At 41.0% G+C, this 20,101-nt stretch overlaps 1 protein-coding gene across 3 annotated transcripts in view; it reads left to right on the top strand.

The window, feature by feature from the left end:
• MTUS1 (microtubule associated scaffold protein 1) overlaps positions 1-20,101 on the top strand; it is a 94,411-nt gene that overhangs the window by 49,049 nt on the left and 25,261 nt on the right. For all 3 annotated transcript variants that reach the window (XM_049835584.1, XM_049835606.1, XM_049835595.1), the window contains one exon: positions 13,336-13,553. In XM_049835584.1, the coding sequence (XP_049691541.1) occupies positions 13,336-13,553 (218 nt within the window). The remainder of the gene's footprint in view (positions 1-13,335; positions 13,554-20,101) is intronic.

Genomic DNA, 20,101 nt, shown 5'->3' on the forward strand with positions numbered 1-20,101 from the left:
GTTTACCTTGCCTCAACAAGGAGTAATGTAGATGGCTCCTGAAGGTTTCTTCCAGCCCTACATTTTTGGTGCTGAGCATGGTAGTCAACAAAAGAGTGAACTAAAATATTAAGGAAGGAATGAGTTCAACCATTGCAACCTAAATGGCTCCTTCCTTTCTGGCTGTGCATCAGCCCTTCTGCAGAAAGCCCAGAAGTGGAGAAGGGTGGCAATGACACATCATTCTGCTCTCTGGTGTTGTGTGAGAGGATTTCCTACGTGCATACACCTGTGTGGGTGTATAGCAGGCTTCTTTCTGTGATGCCACCCCCCCATGCTGCCCCCACTGAGTCTTTTCCCAGGTGTGACGATATCCCACATCTACATATCTGCCAACAGGGAACTTCATAGCTCTGAATATATCCAAGAAGGATGTGGAGATAAGACGAAGGGATCAGGATTTGCACTAGGAAGGCAATTAATAGGGTCTGGCAAGTCATGGTGGGATTCCCTGTCCCAGCTGTCTCTGGGGTATGTATGACTGTGTAGACAGAAGCTGCAGAATGAAGGGCAGAAATATGCCATGTTCTGTACTTCTGATGCAGCAGTAGAGGGCACCAAACAACATGGAGCGACTTCTTGTACAGGAGGTGGAAATGGAGAGAAAAGTCAGAGCAGAGGAAACAGGATCAGAAAGGAGGGAGGAACATCAGTCGTCTTCCCTGTGCTTGGTTATTTGGGCAGCTGTGTATTTCAAGGGTGACAAAACACAGCTGAACTATAAGAAGGTATGTAGGAGAGGACTACTTCAGATGTCTGCCTACCCAGAGCAACACCTGAACTAGAAACTTACTTAAATGTAAACCCCTTATGTAAACACAATTGCTAGTTTCTGAATATAGCAAGTTCTGTTCTTTCCTTCAAAAGCTGGGGAAATGAATGATTTAAGATTGCCTGTGGGGTATATGATCAACTGATTCAGCAAAATTCAAGTATCTAAAAGAAGGGTAATAGATTGAGATATTTCACAAACTTCAACTTGGTCCTTACTGGCCAAGGCTGCAGCACACCATAACACATCCTTATGCAATTACTTTCCATCCTGTTGTTGTCTTTGTGCTTAAAAATGGATCACTCTCTGCAGTATTATTTTTAAGATGCATGAAGAGTTGATTCATCAGTGTACATACCTGCAGTTCCCCTCATGTCAAAATATCCATGGTCTAGGCTTTGCATTACTAATATAGTAAATATTTAGAAAATAACAGAACAAACCTGATCCACTGGTAGTCTAGGTGGTGCATATTAGAGTTGTCTTCTGTAAATTGCATAGCATTTCAAATTTGTTTATTTAGTTCGCAGTCATCTCTGAATGTATGGTGGGCTTATTCATATTTTTATCTTTGTAGTTGATGTGTGGTTCATTTTCATGCTTGATATGTGCTGGCTAGATGAAAATCTAACTCAATTCTAGATGTTACAGGTCCAGTAAACTTGACTAAATATATTGTGAATGCAATATTAAGACAAAATACTTTGTATATTAAGTGTTCAAAACTGAACTAGTGATTCTGTAAGATAGGTCCGTGGTGCATAAGGTAAAAGGTGTCATGGGCACAATGCTGAGATTTCAGAGTATTAGTCAGGCTTGCACACGTACTGTGTATTTAACAGACAGACATCTGTCTGGCACGTTAATTACACACTTAATGTTCGAGTCTGGGACTCCTTTAAGTCCTTTGTAAAACATGGCTTGTAAAGATTATCCCTTCCAATCTTGTAATCTGCTAGAAAATTTGGACATTGCTATTTTGAAATGTTTTTTAAATTCTTTCTTGCTATCATTGCTGACTTTATCAGTGCAGCACTACTGGGGTTGACAAAATGTGTGGCCATTTGACATAATCTCACCCGATACTAACTTTGCCATCATCAAGACTGGAAAAGAAACAGCTACTGTTGAAGTGACAAGGAAACATGCAACACTAAGACAGCATAGGGCACAGTTCAAGGGTTCTTGATCACTGGACTTTCCTTCAAAACTTGCTTTTTTAAAAGATGCACAGGCTGGTTGATCAGGCAGTTGCAGCAATGACATGAGTTGAGCTAACACTAATCTTTGTGCTTTTATTTTGGAAGCCACCAGCAATTGGAAGGTAATGCCTTTTCTCAGATGTTTGCAAACATCATAATTTAGCTCCTTGCAAAGCTTCAGTATAAGGTTAATGTAGGTTTTAAAAACATAAATTATAATCTTCAGAAATGTAAGGCTAATGCAACATGGAGATTCTGTGTGCTTAATCAGTATAGTAACAGATGATACCAAATTACAGGCGAACGAAAATGTGTGTCGTTAACAGGCTTCCTAAAGGGGGAAAAATACTGTTCGGGTGATCAGTACCGTATTTGGTAACGTGCTAAACCAATTGTACAAGCTGAAGAGCCATATTCTGTAGGACTGGTGACACGCTAGGGAAACAAAGACACATCAGTGTTAATCATTCGGATCAAGGCATGGTTTTGGTTAAGAAGCACTAAGGCCTTAACAGGTGGTTAATTTTAATAGGCATATGCACACAGGGAACCCAGTTCAAAGACTGCCGTGTCAGTGAGAGCCTATTGGGGTAGGAACTGGAAAGATGATGTACTGAGGCTTATCTAGGAGCCTTAGTGCAATGTCATGCTTGCATTGTTGGTATCTTGCTTGCCTTGGATTCATGGCTGCCTCCAGTGCCTCCTGATTGCAGGGAGGCAGCAGGGGCATGCTCATAACCCAACAGAAAAAGTCCAGACCACCACACTGCAGGGCAGAGGGCTTGCTACACACTGTGGGTTGTGGCTTCAGAGCCTGAAAGAGTATGAAGTATGTGTCAGATTAACCAGCAGGGAGTAGGCTCTCATCTGTCTTCAGAAGAACCCTTGTGCAGAAGTAGTTAAGGACTGCGTGGGGTTGCTAAGCCTTTTGTGGAGATTGTGCAAAAGCTTGCTTAGAAGGTGTGCAGTTGGAAAACTGGCCTTGCTTGCTATCTCTTGGTTTCCTCCTAGTCACCTGTATTTGCAGGTTTCTTCTTCCACCCCTGTTTCTGTGTAAAGTATGGTGTAACGAAACGGCGCCCTTGGTTCATGCTCTGTTTGTTGTGTCAACAAGCAGGAAGCTAATAAAGAGCTGCATGCGCTGTATTATAGTTTCTAGGTAACAACTTTAGGCTGCAGGACTCTGGTGTGGTCCGTAAACATTTGGTTTCTTACCTAATAGTCAGTGTTGTAACGGACAGGGAAGCGTTTGACATGCTAATAGGTTCTGCTTCAGAAGAGACTTGCTCCTACCAGCATGAAACCCTGTGTGGCCAGTGCTGCAAGATATGTGCGTGTTAAGCATGTGATTAAAGCATTAAACAGGCATAGAGCTCTCTGAAGTACATAAATACATCTGAGATTTCCCTTTCGTTTTTGCTATTGTGTGTATAAAGAGAATATCCAGTTCTTCGGCTAGAAGTAAGGAGCAGAAAGGGATGGATTTAAAATGCTGTACTGAGGCTAGAAGTCAGCGCTGTAATACTGTAAGTCAACATGTGAGCTGGCATGAGAGGACAGACACAGACTTCAGAAACAGTACTTCAGACTGAATGCCTGGAATAATACGTGATGCTTCTGCATTCCCCCTCCAGGCTGTACCAGCATTTAAGGAAAAACATGCTGAAAAACCTCTGTACCCCTGCAAAGAAAGGCAGAAGGTTTTCTGCTGTGTATGTTTTAATCTTGCTGAGTCAGTTTAAGCATCTAGGTCAGGTTTTACCTGCCTGCAGTTAAATTTTGTTCAGTTCCTGGAACCTTTTTAAAAGTCTCTGTGATGGTTACTGTTTATTTTGTTCAGAACGACTTGAAAAGGATTTGATGACAGCTACAATAACCTGATGTTCCTGGACACGGGCTAGTGGCTGACCCTAAAGGGAAACTCAAGAGGTTACAGTGAGAGTAAAGGAAAGGGAGAGCTGCGGTTCTGCTCTACAAAGCATTCAGTTGTTGACTTGGGCTTCAGACTGCATTGATGTGGGGGGAGATGCAAGATGAGAAGTGCTGTGTCTCTTCCCCCAGCTTCTTGAGACACGACCAGCTGAATAAGTATCTAGAAGAGTTTCTGAAGTACAGTGTCTTCTTCAGAATTTCAGTTGGGCAAATCATTCAGGCACAACTCTGAAAAATGAAGTCTCTTTCCTGTGGACTGGTACTGGCTCATGACTGACGTGCTTGACGCATGAACCGAGCAAGTTGGGGCTGCCTGCACCAGCTTATGCAGACAGGGCCTTAGGCAGAGCTTAGAAATAGAACGTCGCTTCTTTAGGAGTCTGCATTTGTACAGTCACCAGCCTGGACTCTGAGAGGTACAGCAGGAAGGTGTGCGTTTGCCATTTGCCAGGCTGGATGCAGGCAAAAATTACAGTTGACCAAGCTGTGGAGTGGCTGGGGGTTTGGAAGGCTTCCATCCAAGTCTAGCCTGTCAAGCCCTTCTGCAGACACCGTTAATTTAGTTTTGTGACTGCTTTCCCTGTATATTTGTCTGAATCTGCTTCCTAGGTTTATAGCCCAGAGCAGGAGTTCTGAAAGAATTTAGGGTGGTAATTTACAGGTAGCCAAATTTCCAGGTCCTCTGGAAGATAATGTATGTACCACTGCAGATTAAACCCAGCAGTTTCCTTGTTTGTATGGATGTTCTGAAGTCTCCCTCTCTGAAGTACCATAGCTTGTCACGAAGCAAACTTTAAAATCAAAGCTGGGAGATCAAATGGTTGATTGGTCTTTCTGTTGCATTGCTCAAATAGTTTGTATGCATTGCAGCAGGGGGGAAGGTGGCAGGGGAGGGGGGTGGGAGAATTGTAGAGATTTTTTTTGAGGCTTCAGAACTAGCTGTGTAAAGATAACATACAAGGTGAAGTTATGCACTCGCTTATGGGCTGGTTCAGATGTGAGAGTGAGATTTGATAACTGCTGAAGGGAAAAACCCCAGAATCAGACCCATGGGTCATGCAGTACTACATCAATGGGGCTAGCTTGCTTACAGGAGGAAAAGATAAAGCATCTAGAGTAGAGGTCAGCAGTGTAGGTCTGTGTTCTTCAGGCTCTAATAAAAACAGTAGATTTTCAAGTTTACTTCGGTGTTTATCAGTGTATTTGGAGAAATTTGATCCAGGTCAAATCTCCACTAAACACAGTTAGCTGTAAGTGTTTCATGACTGTTAATATTGTACAGGATACATGTTTTGTAATGCTTTCTATAACTTGGTTCAGTGTGTGTGTTGTGGGATGTGTTGGCAGCATTTTCTTACCCTTATTTCAGTATTTTAATTGTAATTTGGCTGATTTCATAAAAATGAGTATATATCTAGTTTGTAAGGATATGTTCTTGTCCAAGTGTTCCCTTCTATTATGTGTAGCAAGTAGTCTGTTTGGTAGCCCTCTCTAGTCCTTACTCTCTTTTTTTCATTTTTAATTTGGTCTTTCTTGTTAGTTCTCAAACTCTTTGCCAGCCTAACATCAAGAAGTTCAAGGGTGGGATTTTTTTGTTTGTGTTTTGGTTTGGGGTTTTTTTGTTTGGTGTTTTTTTTGTTTGTTTGGTTTTTTGCAGTGGGGGAGTGTGTTCAGTTACCAATTGTAATTGGGTGTAAACCAGACTTTTTGACAAAGGGAGAAGTCAATATATAGAGGCAACTAGATGCTTCCTCTTTCATGTTTGGGAAGTGAAAGTATCTGGTTGCTGTTTTAAATCTGACCCCAGTCCTAGTTGTACAGACTGGTCAGCTGTACAGAACGTGAAACCACCCTGAAGGTCAAAGTAATGGATTTTTTGTATGATTCACTGTAAGCTTTGTGTAAACTCTTTTGTTTAATATTTCAAATGCGCTGTATTACTTAACACTGTAAAATATAACTGTTACTGTGGTTTAGCGAGTTTCTGTGTTGACTTCAAAATTATGCATGGTGCTTTTCTCAGATGTTTTAACTTCATGGTTTTTATTCTCTTTAATATTAGAGCTATAGAAATAGGGGTGGTTTGTGTTTGCTGGTAGCTAATTGTTTAAATAATTTATGTGTTTTCATAAAGCAGAAGAAGTACTTTAAAAAGCCAACCAACCAAAAAAAAAAAACCAACCCCAAACATCCCACCCAAATAGACCAGATTTTATTTAAATAGGATTTTTTTCTTCTAATCATTAATTTGGTCTTGAGAGGAAATCCTTCATCAGTGTTTGATGTTTCATAGACTTCTGTTAGTCTATGAAATCAGAAGGTTTTTCCTCCCAAATGGGAGAAAACTTTAAGATACTTGAGATGCATTGAGGATAGACGAAGCTTAGTTGGAGCAGAAGCTGATGTACAGCAGCAGAAATTGGTATTTCCAAGATGATGAATTCTGGCTTGGGAAGGTTGTGCATTGCTGAAAGCTATTATTCGTGTGTCATTAGCTACCAAGTATTCCCGTTGAGAGACAGGTTGTAAAATTCAAAGTACCATCCAGCTCTGTAGACTTTTAGTTTGCTTTGTAGTATCTACTTGCAAATTTAATTTAGGTAAGTTTTTGAAGAGTGTCTTCCAGAGTGGAGAAAAGTGAAGGAAACCTGCCTGGAAGCTCTGTGAAGAAGGTGATCTTTATAAATCACCAAAGAGTCCTTAGTGATCACACCTCTTAGTTTGAGTGAGGAACGTACCAAACACACCAATTACATTCAGGATGGAATTAATGTTTTCGTATAGAGCAAGAGACTAGTTTCCAAGGAGAGCTTTTCTTCACAGTGAGTTTTATTATAGCAGAGAGCAGCTGGCAATTGGGGTGGGTGCACTCACATGTAGAAAGGAGGCTGCAACCTTTGGGCTGTCAGGAAGAGTTAGATCTCAGGTGGTTACATCAATGAGCCTGGTGAATACCCTCCCTCTCACAGAGAGACCCATTCTCTACCTGTATCATACCTGAACCAATGGAAATCAATTCAGGTGGACTCTCATTTGCTGCCAGGAAGTGTCTGACAAGGTCTTTGCAAGTGCTTCACCTCTGTTTGTGAGATTTCTAGGAACCACTATGGCATGCTAAAGGTTAGAAGGAAGTGTTACGCTGCTGAGGTGAATTACTGCAGATGTTGGTCTAGGGATGCAGAAGTACTGCTAGTGCTCATACCTGGTTCTCTTCACCTACATAATTTTTTTGCCAGAGATGTTACCTGGATTCAAACTCCAGATTGTGCTTCTGCAGTCTTTGTGTACTGGTCCTTAGTGGTGACTGTATGTGACTAATAACGTTCAGGAGCTCTTGGAATGGCTGTCTAGTTAGAAATGGGGTAAGGGGCTGAGGGAGGAAGAAACTACACCTGTGGCCTGTAGCTGTGCTGGGGAGACCCCATCAGGAAGCCAGTGTCTGGTGTTCTGGCAGGTGATACAGAGGCTTGGAAAAAAGCTCCCCCACTGACATTGTGTCCACCAGGGTCTGTGATACCACTGCAGTAGCAGCATAGTCGGGGGATACCTGTAAGCCATGAGGTGCTCTGTGTGGAGGATGTCTCTACCTTCCTGGTCCCATGAGTATGCCTGGATTAGTGTAGGAGGCAAACTGGAAAGTAAGCACTAACCTTTGCAAGCAGGACTCCCCAGATTGGCTCTTTGGCCAGTAGCACTATGGTGAGTTGGAAATCCCACATCTGTGCATGCATGGACTATCGGCATTCTTTGTAAAGCTTCCCAGCCCCAAACGGTGCTGATGGGTGTTGCCATAGTTTTGGATGGATAGCATAGGTCCTCTGCTCTGGAGTGTCTGTGGGATCATCACTGCCTCCACAAGCATCCTGGAGCCATGACAGGGCCAAAGCTGTGGTGTAAAAGCTCTCCTGAGCTCCAGCTTGTGTGCTGCTCCGAGTCCTGCTCTGAATCCTGGCTGTTGCACTGAATACCAGCTTATCTCTTTGAAGGCAGGGACTGACGCCTTCTGTAGACCAAGATCTGCATTGTGTTGGGTCATTTCTTCCACACTGAATCCAATGACTGGGTAATTAAATCAGTGTGTAAAAAACCAGCTAACAGCCTGGTGTCATTAATCTACCTGTTTTTACGTGGAGCCTAGACCTATTCCAAGTTCTGTGCTTAAAAGTAAGAAGCCTTAGACTTTACAGAGAAAAATTAACATTCGGACCTGGTAGCTAAAAGGCTTAGTCTCCTTAACCTGCCAAAAATATTCCATTAGTCAGTTTTCCTGTATTGCTCTGGTAACTGTTTATTGTTTCTGGACTAGAGGGCTTCCTCAGGATCTGGGTTCTTCCAGATTGCTAAAAGAGCATTGCTAGCTGTGGGAATGAGGAGGGCATTCAGTGGGAGTGGGGCAATGTCCAAGGTGCTCACAGATGTACTCCTGAATCCTCACTGCAAACAGAAGGACAGGTGCATAATCACCTTGTTGAATATATAATTGCAATAACTAAGCGCTGTTGAACTGTTGGCTTTCAGCTCCTGCAGGCAATTCGGGCTCCTTTTGAGCTTTTGTGTCGGAAAGGAAGGGCAGCTGCGTTCTTGCGGAGTGTTTGGCTGTGTTGCAACAAATCTGGTTACTGATGCCTGGGCATACTTTGATTGATGCACAGATCAAATGACTGTTGGGAGTGGCTTCTGGGGTGACGTCCCATGTACAATGATGTCAGCAAAAGATTTTAAAAAATTCAGGTGTGGCATAATCTGCCAATTAAACTGATTAGTGCTCTGCCTGAGCCCTGAGAAGGAGCTCTGTCTCTAGAGCCCTGCTTATTGAACTATTTTATTTAGTGCCTTTGTCTTGTCTTGTACTAGACTTTTACCTAGTACCTTCACTGCAGCACACTGTAAATTGAGGTAGGATACCATGCTGAGAGCTATGTGCTAGCTCTCTTGCTATCCAAGGAAACCTGCCACCAGCTCACAAATGTCCCTGACTGCTTGGAATCTGTGACGCTGGAAGAGGTCCTGCGATTCCTGTGAAATCAGGATGGAGTGCCTCGCTGCTCTGTTGGCAGAAGTGAAAGCTAGCCAGGAGGCAATGCAGGCTGGACAGAAGGAACTAAAGCATGATGTGGAAACATCTCAAAAGGAAATCAGAACAGTCTTAGCACTTCAGAGGAGCCAACAACAGGTGAAAGAAGATCTCAAAGCGGAGGTGAAGTCCAGTCGCTTGGATATAAGAACTGTGCTTGAGGAAATCCAGCGAGTAAGAGAAGAAATGGAAGCTCGATTAAATACTCAGGCTGATCTGGTCTTACTGATCAAAGAAGTGAGCACTAATTTAACATGTGTAGACAAGGCTTTCCAGAAAATGGAGGAGAGGCAGAAAGTTTTTACCAGCCTGCATCTTCCTACAAGAGAAAATGTTGAGCGAGGATTTTTCTTTGAAAAATGCTTACACAAGACACACATGGGTTTTGAAAAACCTGTGGAAGTTAACAGTTTGGATGAGGAATGTGGAAAGAAGGTGCTTAGGGGTAAGACAATGGTGACTGCAAAAGCGTGGGGAGAGAAGTGAGGTTGTTGCTACTTGTGCTTGTCAAGTAGTTTGTTTAGGCTATTTGAAATGCTGTTAAGAAATGTAATTTTTTAGAAATTTAATCTCTTGCTTAAAGAAAATAATTTCTAGCTAGTATAGACATTACTACGTAGACCTTCCTAGTATATGATAAGCAAAGGAAGGCTTTGATTTGGCTCTGCAAACCAAAAAGTGGGTGAGAGATGTTTCATCTGGTAATCCAGCAACAGTGCACAAGATAGAGAGGCTCAGGAAACCAACGGTACCAGGCAAGTTCTGAGATAGCCAGCCAAGTACAACTTCAAGTACTGGGCAATACCCCAGCACTTAAACATAACTTTATGGAACACACACTGATGTACAGACAGTGTGTTTCTTGCTTTTGAATGCCTGTTAACTAGGGAAGCTATGTATGGGAATCAGTTTGCTTTATGGAAAAGTTTGGGATGTGTTTAATATTCTCCCCAAAGAACTGGAGTTCACTGCTGCTGTTGTCCAGGTAGTGACTGTAGAGGGAGTAGGAAGATTTTTGGACCTTTTCCAAAGTCATGGGGTAGTCTTTTTGCCAGCAAAATACTGAATCTTCTGGGAATGATTCAGTGATCAAAAGGCTTAGTCTTTGCAAAATCACTGGGGTTTTTGTTTGGTTGGTTTTTTTGTGGGTTTGGTTGTCTGTTCCTTTGGTTTTTTGTTGGTTTTTTTTTGAGGAGGGGGTGTTTTTTAGGTTTTTGGGATTTTTTTGTTTGTTTCTGGTTTTGGGGTTTGGGTTTTTTGGTTTTTTTTTGGGGGGGGGTGTTTGCTTTTTGGTTTTTGTTTTTTAAACTGATATGAAGAAGGATAGGACCTTAAATAGTGATTCTGTCCAGTTACTGCGCTACATGCAGTACTTGAGAATCTGATTTCTAGTTTTCAGAAATTGAGCATTTCAACTAGATTGGGTGCAGTGTTTTTGAGCCTGTTGGAGAGGAGTCCGGAACCTAATTTAAGCGTGGAAATTGTTCTCCTTTACAAGTCTGACTGTGTAAAGGTGGCAAATAAAAAGGCCAAAGTGAGGAGGACTTGGGCTGGTAACCAATACTGTCTTTAATTTAGAGTCCATCACTGGTGTGTTGTATCAGTAATTAGACTCATGATGCTTTTGTTATAATGAAAGCATGGCTTTTCTTTTGACATCACAGCATGCCTTCTGTACAAATCTGGAAACAATCTGTCATTGCCCAGAGGTACATAGGCCATAAATATCATTGGAGTGTCGCTGGTGTTAATCTGTAGAGGCAGTTCATGCTACAGAGGGTTCATGCTAGCAGAGAAATGCTTTTCAACGTTTGAAGTGGCTGTGTATAGCACATGTCTATGATAAAATTGCCAACAGAAATGTCACTGAATTTCTCTAGTGCATGTTTTTTGTTTAGCTTTTTTTAGTATAGTATACAGGCTTGGCTTGGTTGGATGTTTGAATGAGCTTCTAGGAAAAGACTTGGTAGTCTGGGCATCACGATAAAAGCAATAGTGTGAAACTGGCAAACTGATAAAGGCTCACTGAACTCTGCAAACAGTGGATATCTGGAGTCTCATGGTATTTGTGGTTAGCTGTTGTATCGCTGTATTTAAATGAAATAACTTCATTAGGTAACAGTATGTGATGTCATTTTTTTCCCAGAATAAAAATTGTTTGCAAACATTTTTTCAGGTTTAATGCAGCTCTGTCAGGGTCCTACAAATGGATGTAGAAGGCATTTCGTATAGTTAATTAAATGATGACATTAGCATCTGTATCGGTGAATTTACCCAGTACACTCAAATCAGGAAGAGTGCTCTAGTTATCTGTTTATTTTAAGTGGGGCATTCAGGTAGGGAGGTGGAATATATGAGAGGAGTATGTGAGCCAGTAGGGCAGGGAAGGACTTACTGTACATGTTTATTCTCTAGTCCCTGCTCTTTTTTCCTCTCTCCTTGATTGTCTCTTGTGATTTCTTTTTTGAAGGAGCTTCAGAGCGTAACCAGTATTTTCCTAAACACAGCATTCACCATAAAATTGCTGGAAATCTGACATGGTTGCTCTCAAATGTGAACTGTCATTCATTTAAAGAGGTCTACTCAAAGGACATAGTTATGTCTGCACTGCAAGGAAAAAAGTGGTCACATTAGTTAAAATCGTGGTAAAAATAAGCTAACCAGAACTGGCAGCCAAGCTTGATCTTTCTTTCCCCTACAGGTTTGTGTTTCGATTTGGGTTATCACATTGATATACTTTTTAATAGCTCTGCTATTAAACTGCAAGATGGTATGTTTCTAATTGAAAATATACCCTTTAACAGTCAGCATCTCTGAGCAGAAGTGTAGTGAAATCTCCAAGAATACAAGAGCATCTGAACATGATAAAGCAATGTGCTGACAATTCTCTATCTATGAGAGATGACAGAAAATCTTGCCTAGAGAGGATTTATTTGGAAAATTAATAGGCTCAGGAGCCACTTTTTACCAGATTCAGTAAGAGGCACAGAGGATGCAAGTGTTTTGAACAGGAAACATATTTTCAAATGCTTTGGAAACAAGTGAAGGCTGTGCAAGACTGATGTATTAATGCAATAGTTGATGTGTCATTCAGACTAACATTACCTGAGAATCAAAGCTTTTGTTATTAATACTGTCTCCAGTGTGTGATTGAACCTTATACTGCTCAGACTATTCCAGAGTCACTTGACAACCTTCAAACCAGGTGCTTGGGCTTCAGAAGGGATTCATGAGCAACTACTTCTAGTTGGTTAGTTTGTCCCCCGTTTTTTCCACATGTTCCTGTTTTTCTTTTCTCAAATCTCACCTCTCCAGTTTTTTCACTTTATCTTGAAGAAATCTTGTTAAGTTGAAACTGTACAAAGTAATCTGCTTAGATGTCTTCATTAAATTGCCAAGGGATATTTATGTATTGCATCAGCCTTTTGTTGCAGAAGTGTTTGCTCGTTCCCCATGTAATCCAACGGGGAAGACTGGCCCTATCTACACAGCAGCAGTGCAGTCCCTTTCCAGTCTGAAGGCAGCAGAGAAACCTGTAACTTCTGCGGTGTTTACGAGTCAAGCGCTGCATTATGTAATGTGGTTTCCTCTGACATGAGATGATTGTGTACTGTGAAGGGATTGAGGTTGCAACATAACTAGGAGGATTAAATCAACAATGTAATGCTTGGACCGTGAATAGTGGCAGGGCGAACTTGAAATATATTTCATTTTAGAGCATTTTTCAAAGTCTTATGCTAGTGACTGAAATTGCTGACAGTAAGAAATGCTGCAAGACCTCTAGTTAATAAAGCTCAAACCTGAGCTGCAGAGAGGAGAGTTTTTGCAGTGAATATCTTGAAGAAAAAGATGAAGTAAATCTAGGGAAAATGGTTTTGTATTCAGCAGTATGTTAGAGTGCAGAAAATGTGAAATCTGTGTTGCAAACAAAAGTGTTGGACTCGTTAGAAATAAGTTACTGGCTAGGTAGGATGACAGAAATAAGTTACTGGCTAGGTAGGATGACAGAGATCTTGCATTTTATGAAAATATTTATTCAAAGCACAGTGTGAAGAGTATGCTGTAAAGTGAGCCACAGAATACATGAAGGTGAGGATGAAGTGCAAAACATTGTATGCAAGGTTATGGTGCTAGAAATTAACCTGGCAGATGATCGTGTCTGCTCTGCAGTGCTACTGAAATAACCGTTTCTCCTAATTAGTATTTCAGGAGGTGTTTATAAAAATTTATAATGACTTTCTTTTGCACCTGTCTTTTAAGTTTTGGTGAAACGTCAACATAAAATGCATGTTAATTAGTTATTGTTGTTGTTTTAGTTGACAAGGGCAAGCAGCGGAGTCCCAAGAGCTCGTGCATACAGACTCAAGCCTCCACAGATGTGCATTCGCCTGGCACAAAAACAGCCGAGTTGACACAGTACAAAACAAAATGTGAGACCCAAAGTGGAATCATCCTTCAGCTGAAAAGATTCCTGACAAGCAGTAACCAGAAGTTTGAAGCATTAACAGTTGTGATCCAGCACCTGCAATCTGAGGTAAAAGCTTGCGGCTAATCAATTTTGGCTTTAATTTTTTGAACTCTTCTCACAAGGGCTTCTGAAAATATTAATATACTGATACATAACATCTGTGTTTCCCATTCCAAAGATTTCTGTTTTCCTGTGGAGGCAGCAGCAAACCTGCTCCTGGCGTCAGTTGGATAGAAAAAATAAAAACCCTGACACTGGCCTCTTTGCAGCTTCACGTCCTTTTTAGAAGAGAAGTTTTTAAATGTTTGTAGTCAGAAAGTCCTTCAGGGTTGAGTACCTTTCCAAGTATATACTTCAAGTTCTGCCCTTGTAGGAAAAACTAGTTTCAACAGATAATCTGCATGACCTTGCTTTGTTATCTGACATTGGATAGAAGAGTACATAAGGGGTAGATAGGTTTTTGAGCTATTCAAAATACAGTGTGAGTTACAATGGTTGTATTTATTGAATCCTGCATTATTGTTGGTATCTTAAAATTATCAACATTTAATTAAAAAAAATAAATTAGAAATTCACCTGGAACTTAGAGTGCAATTAATCTGATGTGGTTTAATGTTTATTTGTTCTAATCTGTTTGACACACATAATGATCTGATCAGTTTGATATTACACTAGGAGCTTTTGGTCTGCTTTGAAAACTTTTGAGAGAAGAAAAATCTGAAGTTAAGGAAATTATAACAGTTATGGAGTTAGGCCGCAACATTTGATGCAGGCTTTAATAGCAGTTCTCTTGCATTTATAACTAATGTTCCAAGATTGGTATCAATTTTACTTCAGCTGTTCTGATATGTGGTGATTTTATAGTCTGGTATACAAAGAAAGCACTGAGTTGTCTTAGTATGCTGCCAGAAGCGTAAAATTCTCTTCTTTTGCAATAAATACCTGCTTGCTCTCATTTCATCTAAAAATACTGCATTTAAGTCCAAGTCTGGTTCAACTCAGTAAGAGCAGTGGCTCTTAGCCAGTTTCTTGGGTTGGGTTTGGTTGGGGTTTTTAAACTCTTGATTGAACATCTTTCTCTGCTAGGGAACTAGTTTTAAGATCTTCAAAGCAATTTGATACAGGATTTTTGGATGCCTGTCATCTAATAGGAAATTGTGAAATTTATACCTGAAATTCTCACTGCTAAACTTCTGTGCAATCTTCTAATTACTGTATAATAAACAGCTTGAATTTTGGTAACTTTTATAATTAAATGTCTTGGCCTAGATCCTTCTCTCAAATATTTTATATTGCAATTTTTTAAAATTCAGGAATACTTGATCAGTGTCATATTAATGAGAAGAAGCCTGTCATACATATTTGCTTTTTCCAGGCTATTTTACAGGTCACTTAGTCTAACATGATGGTTTGTTTGGTTTTTTGGGGTTGGTTTGTTTTGTTGTTTGGGGTTTTTTTTTTTTTAGAATAATGGGAATGGGTTTTTTTGTTTTGTTTGGTTTTGTTTTTTTTCTAAAGGAGGGGGGAAAAGCTAAGAAAAAAAGACAAAGAAAAAAGTGGTGTTGGAGGGAAGACAGAACTGCATGGAGGAAACTAGTAATTTTGTTCCTTCTTCCTCCATTATTCTTTTGTTTTATCTCTATCAAGTCGTATAAAATTGGTAATCTTGGAAAGTTAAGTCTAAGCACATGAAGCTGGGCTAAATGTGATACATTGATGTACTTTCATACCAGTTACTGGTATTGAGGTTGTTCTCTCCTTTCCCAGGTAAGACAATGCTTGCTGAAGAGTCACTGTCTTATTCTTGTGTACTTACTGTAGGGGTGAGAAGGACTCTTCTGCCATGGTGGTGCAAGGAATACTCGGAATCTGGTAGTTAGCTGAGGGTAACATCCTGTAGGATTTTTTTGTGTTGGGGAACACCGTGAAGAGTTGTTTTGGTTTTGTGGTTTGTTTTGGTTTTGTTTGTTGGTTTGGTTTTTTCCCCTTTCTGGTGAGGTGTGGAGTCTGATATAGCTAACAATGTCAACTGGCCTTATGTGTATTTTTCTGAAGTATCTCTTGGGGATCCCTTTGATGTAGTTTTCAAACTCTTTGTGTAAACTCAGGGAGAAACTTGGAGTTACGTTTTAGCTTGTAAGGCAGGGGCTCATAGCTTAACTACTGCAGAGTCAACTGAAAGTAACTTCAGCTTTTCTGGTTTAAAAAAAATAAATGTGCTTAGCTGATTACATGGAGAACAAAGCTGTGCTTCCATTCCTCCCAGTAGAGCAAGTGTGAAGTGACGTGATGCAGTGTAAGTTGATGAAATAGCTTGCTGTAACCAGAGGAAGGTCCTGCTCTGGACTCCTGGTGCTGATCTGTCCCTGCAGAAGGCTGATTCAGCTTGCAACTACCAGAAAGCTAACCCAGCCAAAGAGAGAGCATTTCTTTGCCAGATTAGCAACGTGGACTGTCCTAATGTGTGGTCAGAGCCAGTGTGAGGGTGAGACGGGGTCAAGAACAGGCTGCCTGGCCAAATGGAGGAAAGAACTGGAGTGAGCTGTTAGGTTAATTTGAGGCTGTGCAGCCCAGCCCGAGCCTCTTGGTAAAACCTGCCCCAGCATCTCCCACTTTCCCTGCAAAACTGAAGTTACTGGGATTCAGTTGTTGGGTTTGGTTGGGTTTGTTTTCTGTTTTTTTGTTGTTTTTTTGTTTTGTTTTGTTTTCCAAGAGGTCCCAGTTCATTTCTGCACAAAAGCTTAAAGTTGCTTCTTATGAGCTCATTTGAAATGGGATAGCTGTGAACAAAATCAGGACTTGCCGGCAGTGACTTCTGTCAAAATGCAGCCAGTCCATCTGGGGTGGAGTTGAGAGGCTGCTGTTGAAGGGTTAAACGAGATTGAGCAATGCTGCTGTGCTGTTTCTAGCCCATCAGGAATGTCTCACAAAACTCTGCCTGAGCAAAAACCTGTTTGTTGCAATCGTTATCTTGGAGCTGTCAATATTAACAGCTGGCTCTGATAATGCTTTCACACTTGAGCTGTCAGGGTTTGTCCAGGGAATTTCTATGCTTAAATACCTTTACCAAGACTCCTTCGAATTTAAAAATCCTAAAAACCCAATTTCTACCTTGCAGGAGCTACTGTTGCACTGGATTAATACCAGATGGAAACCCTCTTGGCATCTAGAGTACTTGATGGCAATGAACGTTGTGGCTGCCGAGAATGCCACGCTGTACCAAGTTTTTCTGTTGTTGGACAGATGTGTGTGCACTAGTGGTGTTGGAAACACATGTCAAACTGCAGGCTAGTCACAAAAGCAAGCTTGGTCTTTCTATACTACTGCGGTCCCCCGATCCCCTGGTATCTCGTAGAATAGAATCATAGAATGGTTTGGGTTGGAAGGGACCTTAAAGATCACCTACATCCAACCCCCCTGTCATGGGCAGGGACACCTTCCACTAGACCAGGTTGCTCAAAGCCCCATCCAACCTGGTCTTGAACACTTCCAGGGATGGGGCATCCACAAATTCTCTGGGCAACCTGTTCCAGTGCCTCACCACCCTTACAGTAAAGAATTTTTTTCCTAATATCTAGTCTAAATCTACCCTCTTTCAGTTTCAAACTGTTACCCCTTGTCCTATCACTACACTCCCTGTTAAAGAGTCCCTCCCCATCTTTCCTGTAGGCCCCGTTTAGGTACTGGAAGGGTGTTATAAAGTCTCCCTGGAACCTTCTCTTCTCCAGGCTAAAGTTCTCTTCTCCAGTCATTCCTGTGACTTCATAACTATTTTCCTGTTATTTAAGCTCAAATGAGAAAGGAAAAGTGGCAGTACAGAGGAAATGGTGAAATCAGCCATTTACAGTAAGTGCAAGAAGTGCCAAGGAAAGCTATCTTCCGTTAACCTTTCACTACTTTAAGCTCTGAAATTTGCGCCACTGCATTTGAGTTGATCTTTTAACTTGCCCTGGTATTCATTTTGCATATTAACTTTGAATTTATTTCTTGTCCCTTCAGTAACAGATGCATTCACAGAGGCTTTAAATACGTGGTTTAGCACATCTGCGGTAGGTCAGGCTGTGGCTGCCACTCCTGCAGCCCTGCCCTCTCTCCCTTTGCCCTTGTGCCTGTGTGGGCTGGTGCACACTTGGCCTTGAGGGGCCAGTTCAGGCACCCAGTCAGGAAGAAAAAAACCCAATTATGCATCCAGTATTATAGCTCTGTCCATACCCCGAGTGCAGGAAGGAGGGGGAATGAAGAACCCCCGGTGCTGGGAACATGCGCCCAAGAGGTCTGCAGCTATGGGTAGGAGCCAGGTACTTCCTTGGGAAGGAAAATCTCAAACTCTGCTTCTTTTCACGATGTCCTGCAAAGGTACATTACCAGCTGATGAGACTGAGGCTGTGGCAGCTCCTGTGGGAGCCTCTACTTCTTGCCTCCTGGGGGGTGCTCAGCCCCTTCCACTGCCTCAGGGCTGCCCCCTGCAAGGCTGTGTGATCGCTGCAGCTGGGGAGTTTGTATCTCTTACTCACTGCCACGTATAAACTCTTACCTGTTTGGGGATGGGGGGGTGTTTGTTTTAACAGCACAGTACTAGCTTGGGTTTAAATCTGGGTTTGGTAACTTCTAAAACTGTTTAAGGAAGGCTTAAAGTGGAGTGGAGGGGTAATGTATTATTAGAGTGACTTGAACGTGTTTGTGACTCCTCAAAGTATGAATTGACAAATACTACATTTTCATCCTCTCATTTTAATGCATAAATGGCCACATTCAGAACTACTCGGGCTGTTTAAAAAAAACCCTTTAGATGGTAAAATATTTAATTATTATAAACACCCGTTTCTGTTCTTCTACTTCAGTAAATGAATCTAAGTGTTTCAAGAGCTCTCAGCAGATTCTGCTGTAGAAATGAACTACAAATTTGTGGCTGTGCTACAGAGATGAACAGAAACTAAATTTCCCTGTTGTGTTTTTCCTGGTTTGGTTATGGGAAGACTGGTATTTACAATTCAAACTTTACTTGAGAATAACTGTGGTAACATCTTCAAGAAGTTTCCCTCATAGAGGGAAATGCCATTTGAGAGGCTATAGAGCCTTGACAATAATATGCGGATACCACTAATAGTGGATGTAACACAGGAAGAACATAAATAATGTGCTAGAAATTGTGTGGCTGGAATGGGCTTCAGTATTTCTAGGTGGAAACACAAATTAACCATTAGTGTATGAGCTACTATAACTGGAATTTCCTGACATGTGGATGACTTTGAGTCGAGATAGTAGTTGTTTTGGGAACTCCTTAGCACTTTAAAGAGTCTTTTTCCATCTTGGAATACAGAGACACATGTGTCAGACAAATTTGCCCTCGCCTTTGTGGAAGTTCAGCAGAAAATATTTATCACATGAGAAATGTATATCCAGCTTAAGGAGCAGAAGTACACCTTGCATCACTAAACCCAGAACCATTTATAGTAAAAGGAAGAATTTTGGAACTGTCATATTTTTGGCCTATAAATCCAAAATATATTGGCAGGCCTATTGTTTAGAGCAGCTGTCTTTGAATTAAATTTATAGTTTTGATTTTCTAGAACTTAACATCAAACTTGACTGGTTTTCATTAGGATTTTCATCCACAGTGTACTTCTGCTCTTTAAATCTGGCTTCCTAACGTAATGGACATAACTTTTTGCAAGGGAGAATAAGGATATTTAATTTAGATAGTTTTTGTGTTCAGATTTAAGAAAAAAAAAAACAACCAACAAACAGTTAGAACAGAAGTCAAAAGATAATATCTTGAATTTGAGGAATTCAAATATTTTCTGTTCAGTAAAGGAGAGTATTTGAGAAATAACACAGTAGCTTCCCCCTGAAAGGCAAACCTAGGCTCTTGCAGCTTGCATCTGACAGGTAGCTGTTGGAAAGCAAGGAAGTTTCAAATTATTCTCAAGGTCCCTGTAACACATGGCTGCTGATGGACAAGAGTATTTTTGGCAACAGGTTGAAGGGTTGTGAGCTTTAACATCCTGAAAAATATGTTAATCCATTGATTACTGTGAAACTAGGCTCTGGTGGAAATAGCTTTTTAGAAGACACCTCAGTTAAGCAATTTATTGGGTATATCTGGGTATTCAGAATGCGTTACAGCTGGAGACAATTGGGAGTCCTGTCCTACAGCTTGTTATTTTTCCTAATTTACTTTTTTTCAAGATGCAGAATTAGTGACAGTAGCAAGCTAGATGTATCTACCACATGGATACATAGATAGGGAGGGGTTAGTGCAAGAAAGAAAATAACATCTTTGCTTCTCATTTCCCTCTTCTGTTTTGTACTGCCTTTTCAGACTGAATTCTAAACTGCCTTAACAACGGAATGATGTAAAACAAATACTATAATGTTGTACTCAAGCATAGGCTCTCATATCCTAACATTTCAAAGAACTTTATAATTATAATTTTATAGATGTGAGAACCTAAGTTGTGACAGTGTAACTTGTTAAAGCTGTGTGGTATCTGATGGAGACTGTCTCGTACTTAGATGAGATTAACTGAGACAAAAAAACTTCAAATACTGAGAAAAAGTAATTGCTCAGGGAATTTTTACAGGGAAGAAAGGAGTCATTCTATGTGGCAAAT

This window comes from Accipiter gentilis, chromosome 3 (genome assembly GCF_929443795.1).
Source record: "Accipiter gentilis chromosome 3, bAccGen1.1, whole genome shotgun sequence".
NCBI lineage: Eukaryota > Metazoa > Chordata > Aves > Accipitriformes > Accipitridae > Astur > Astur gentilis.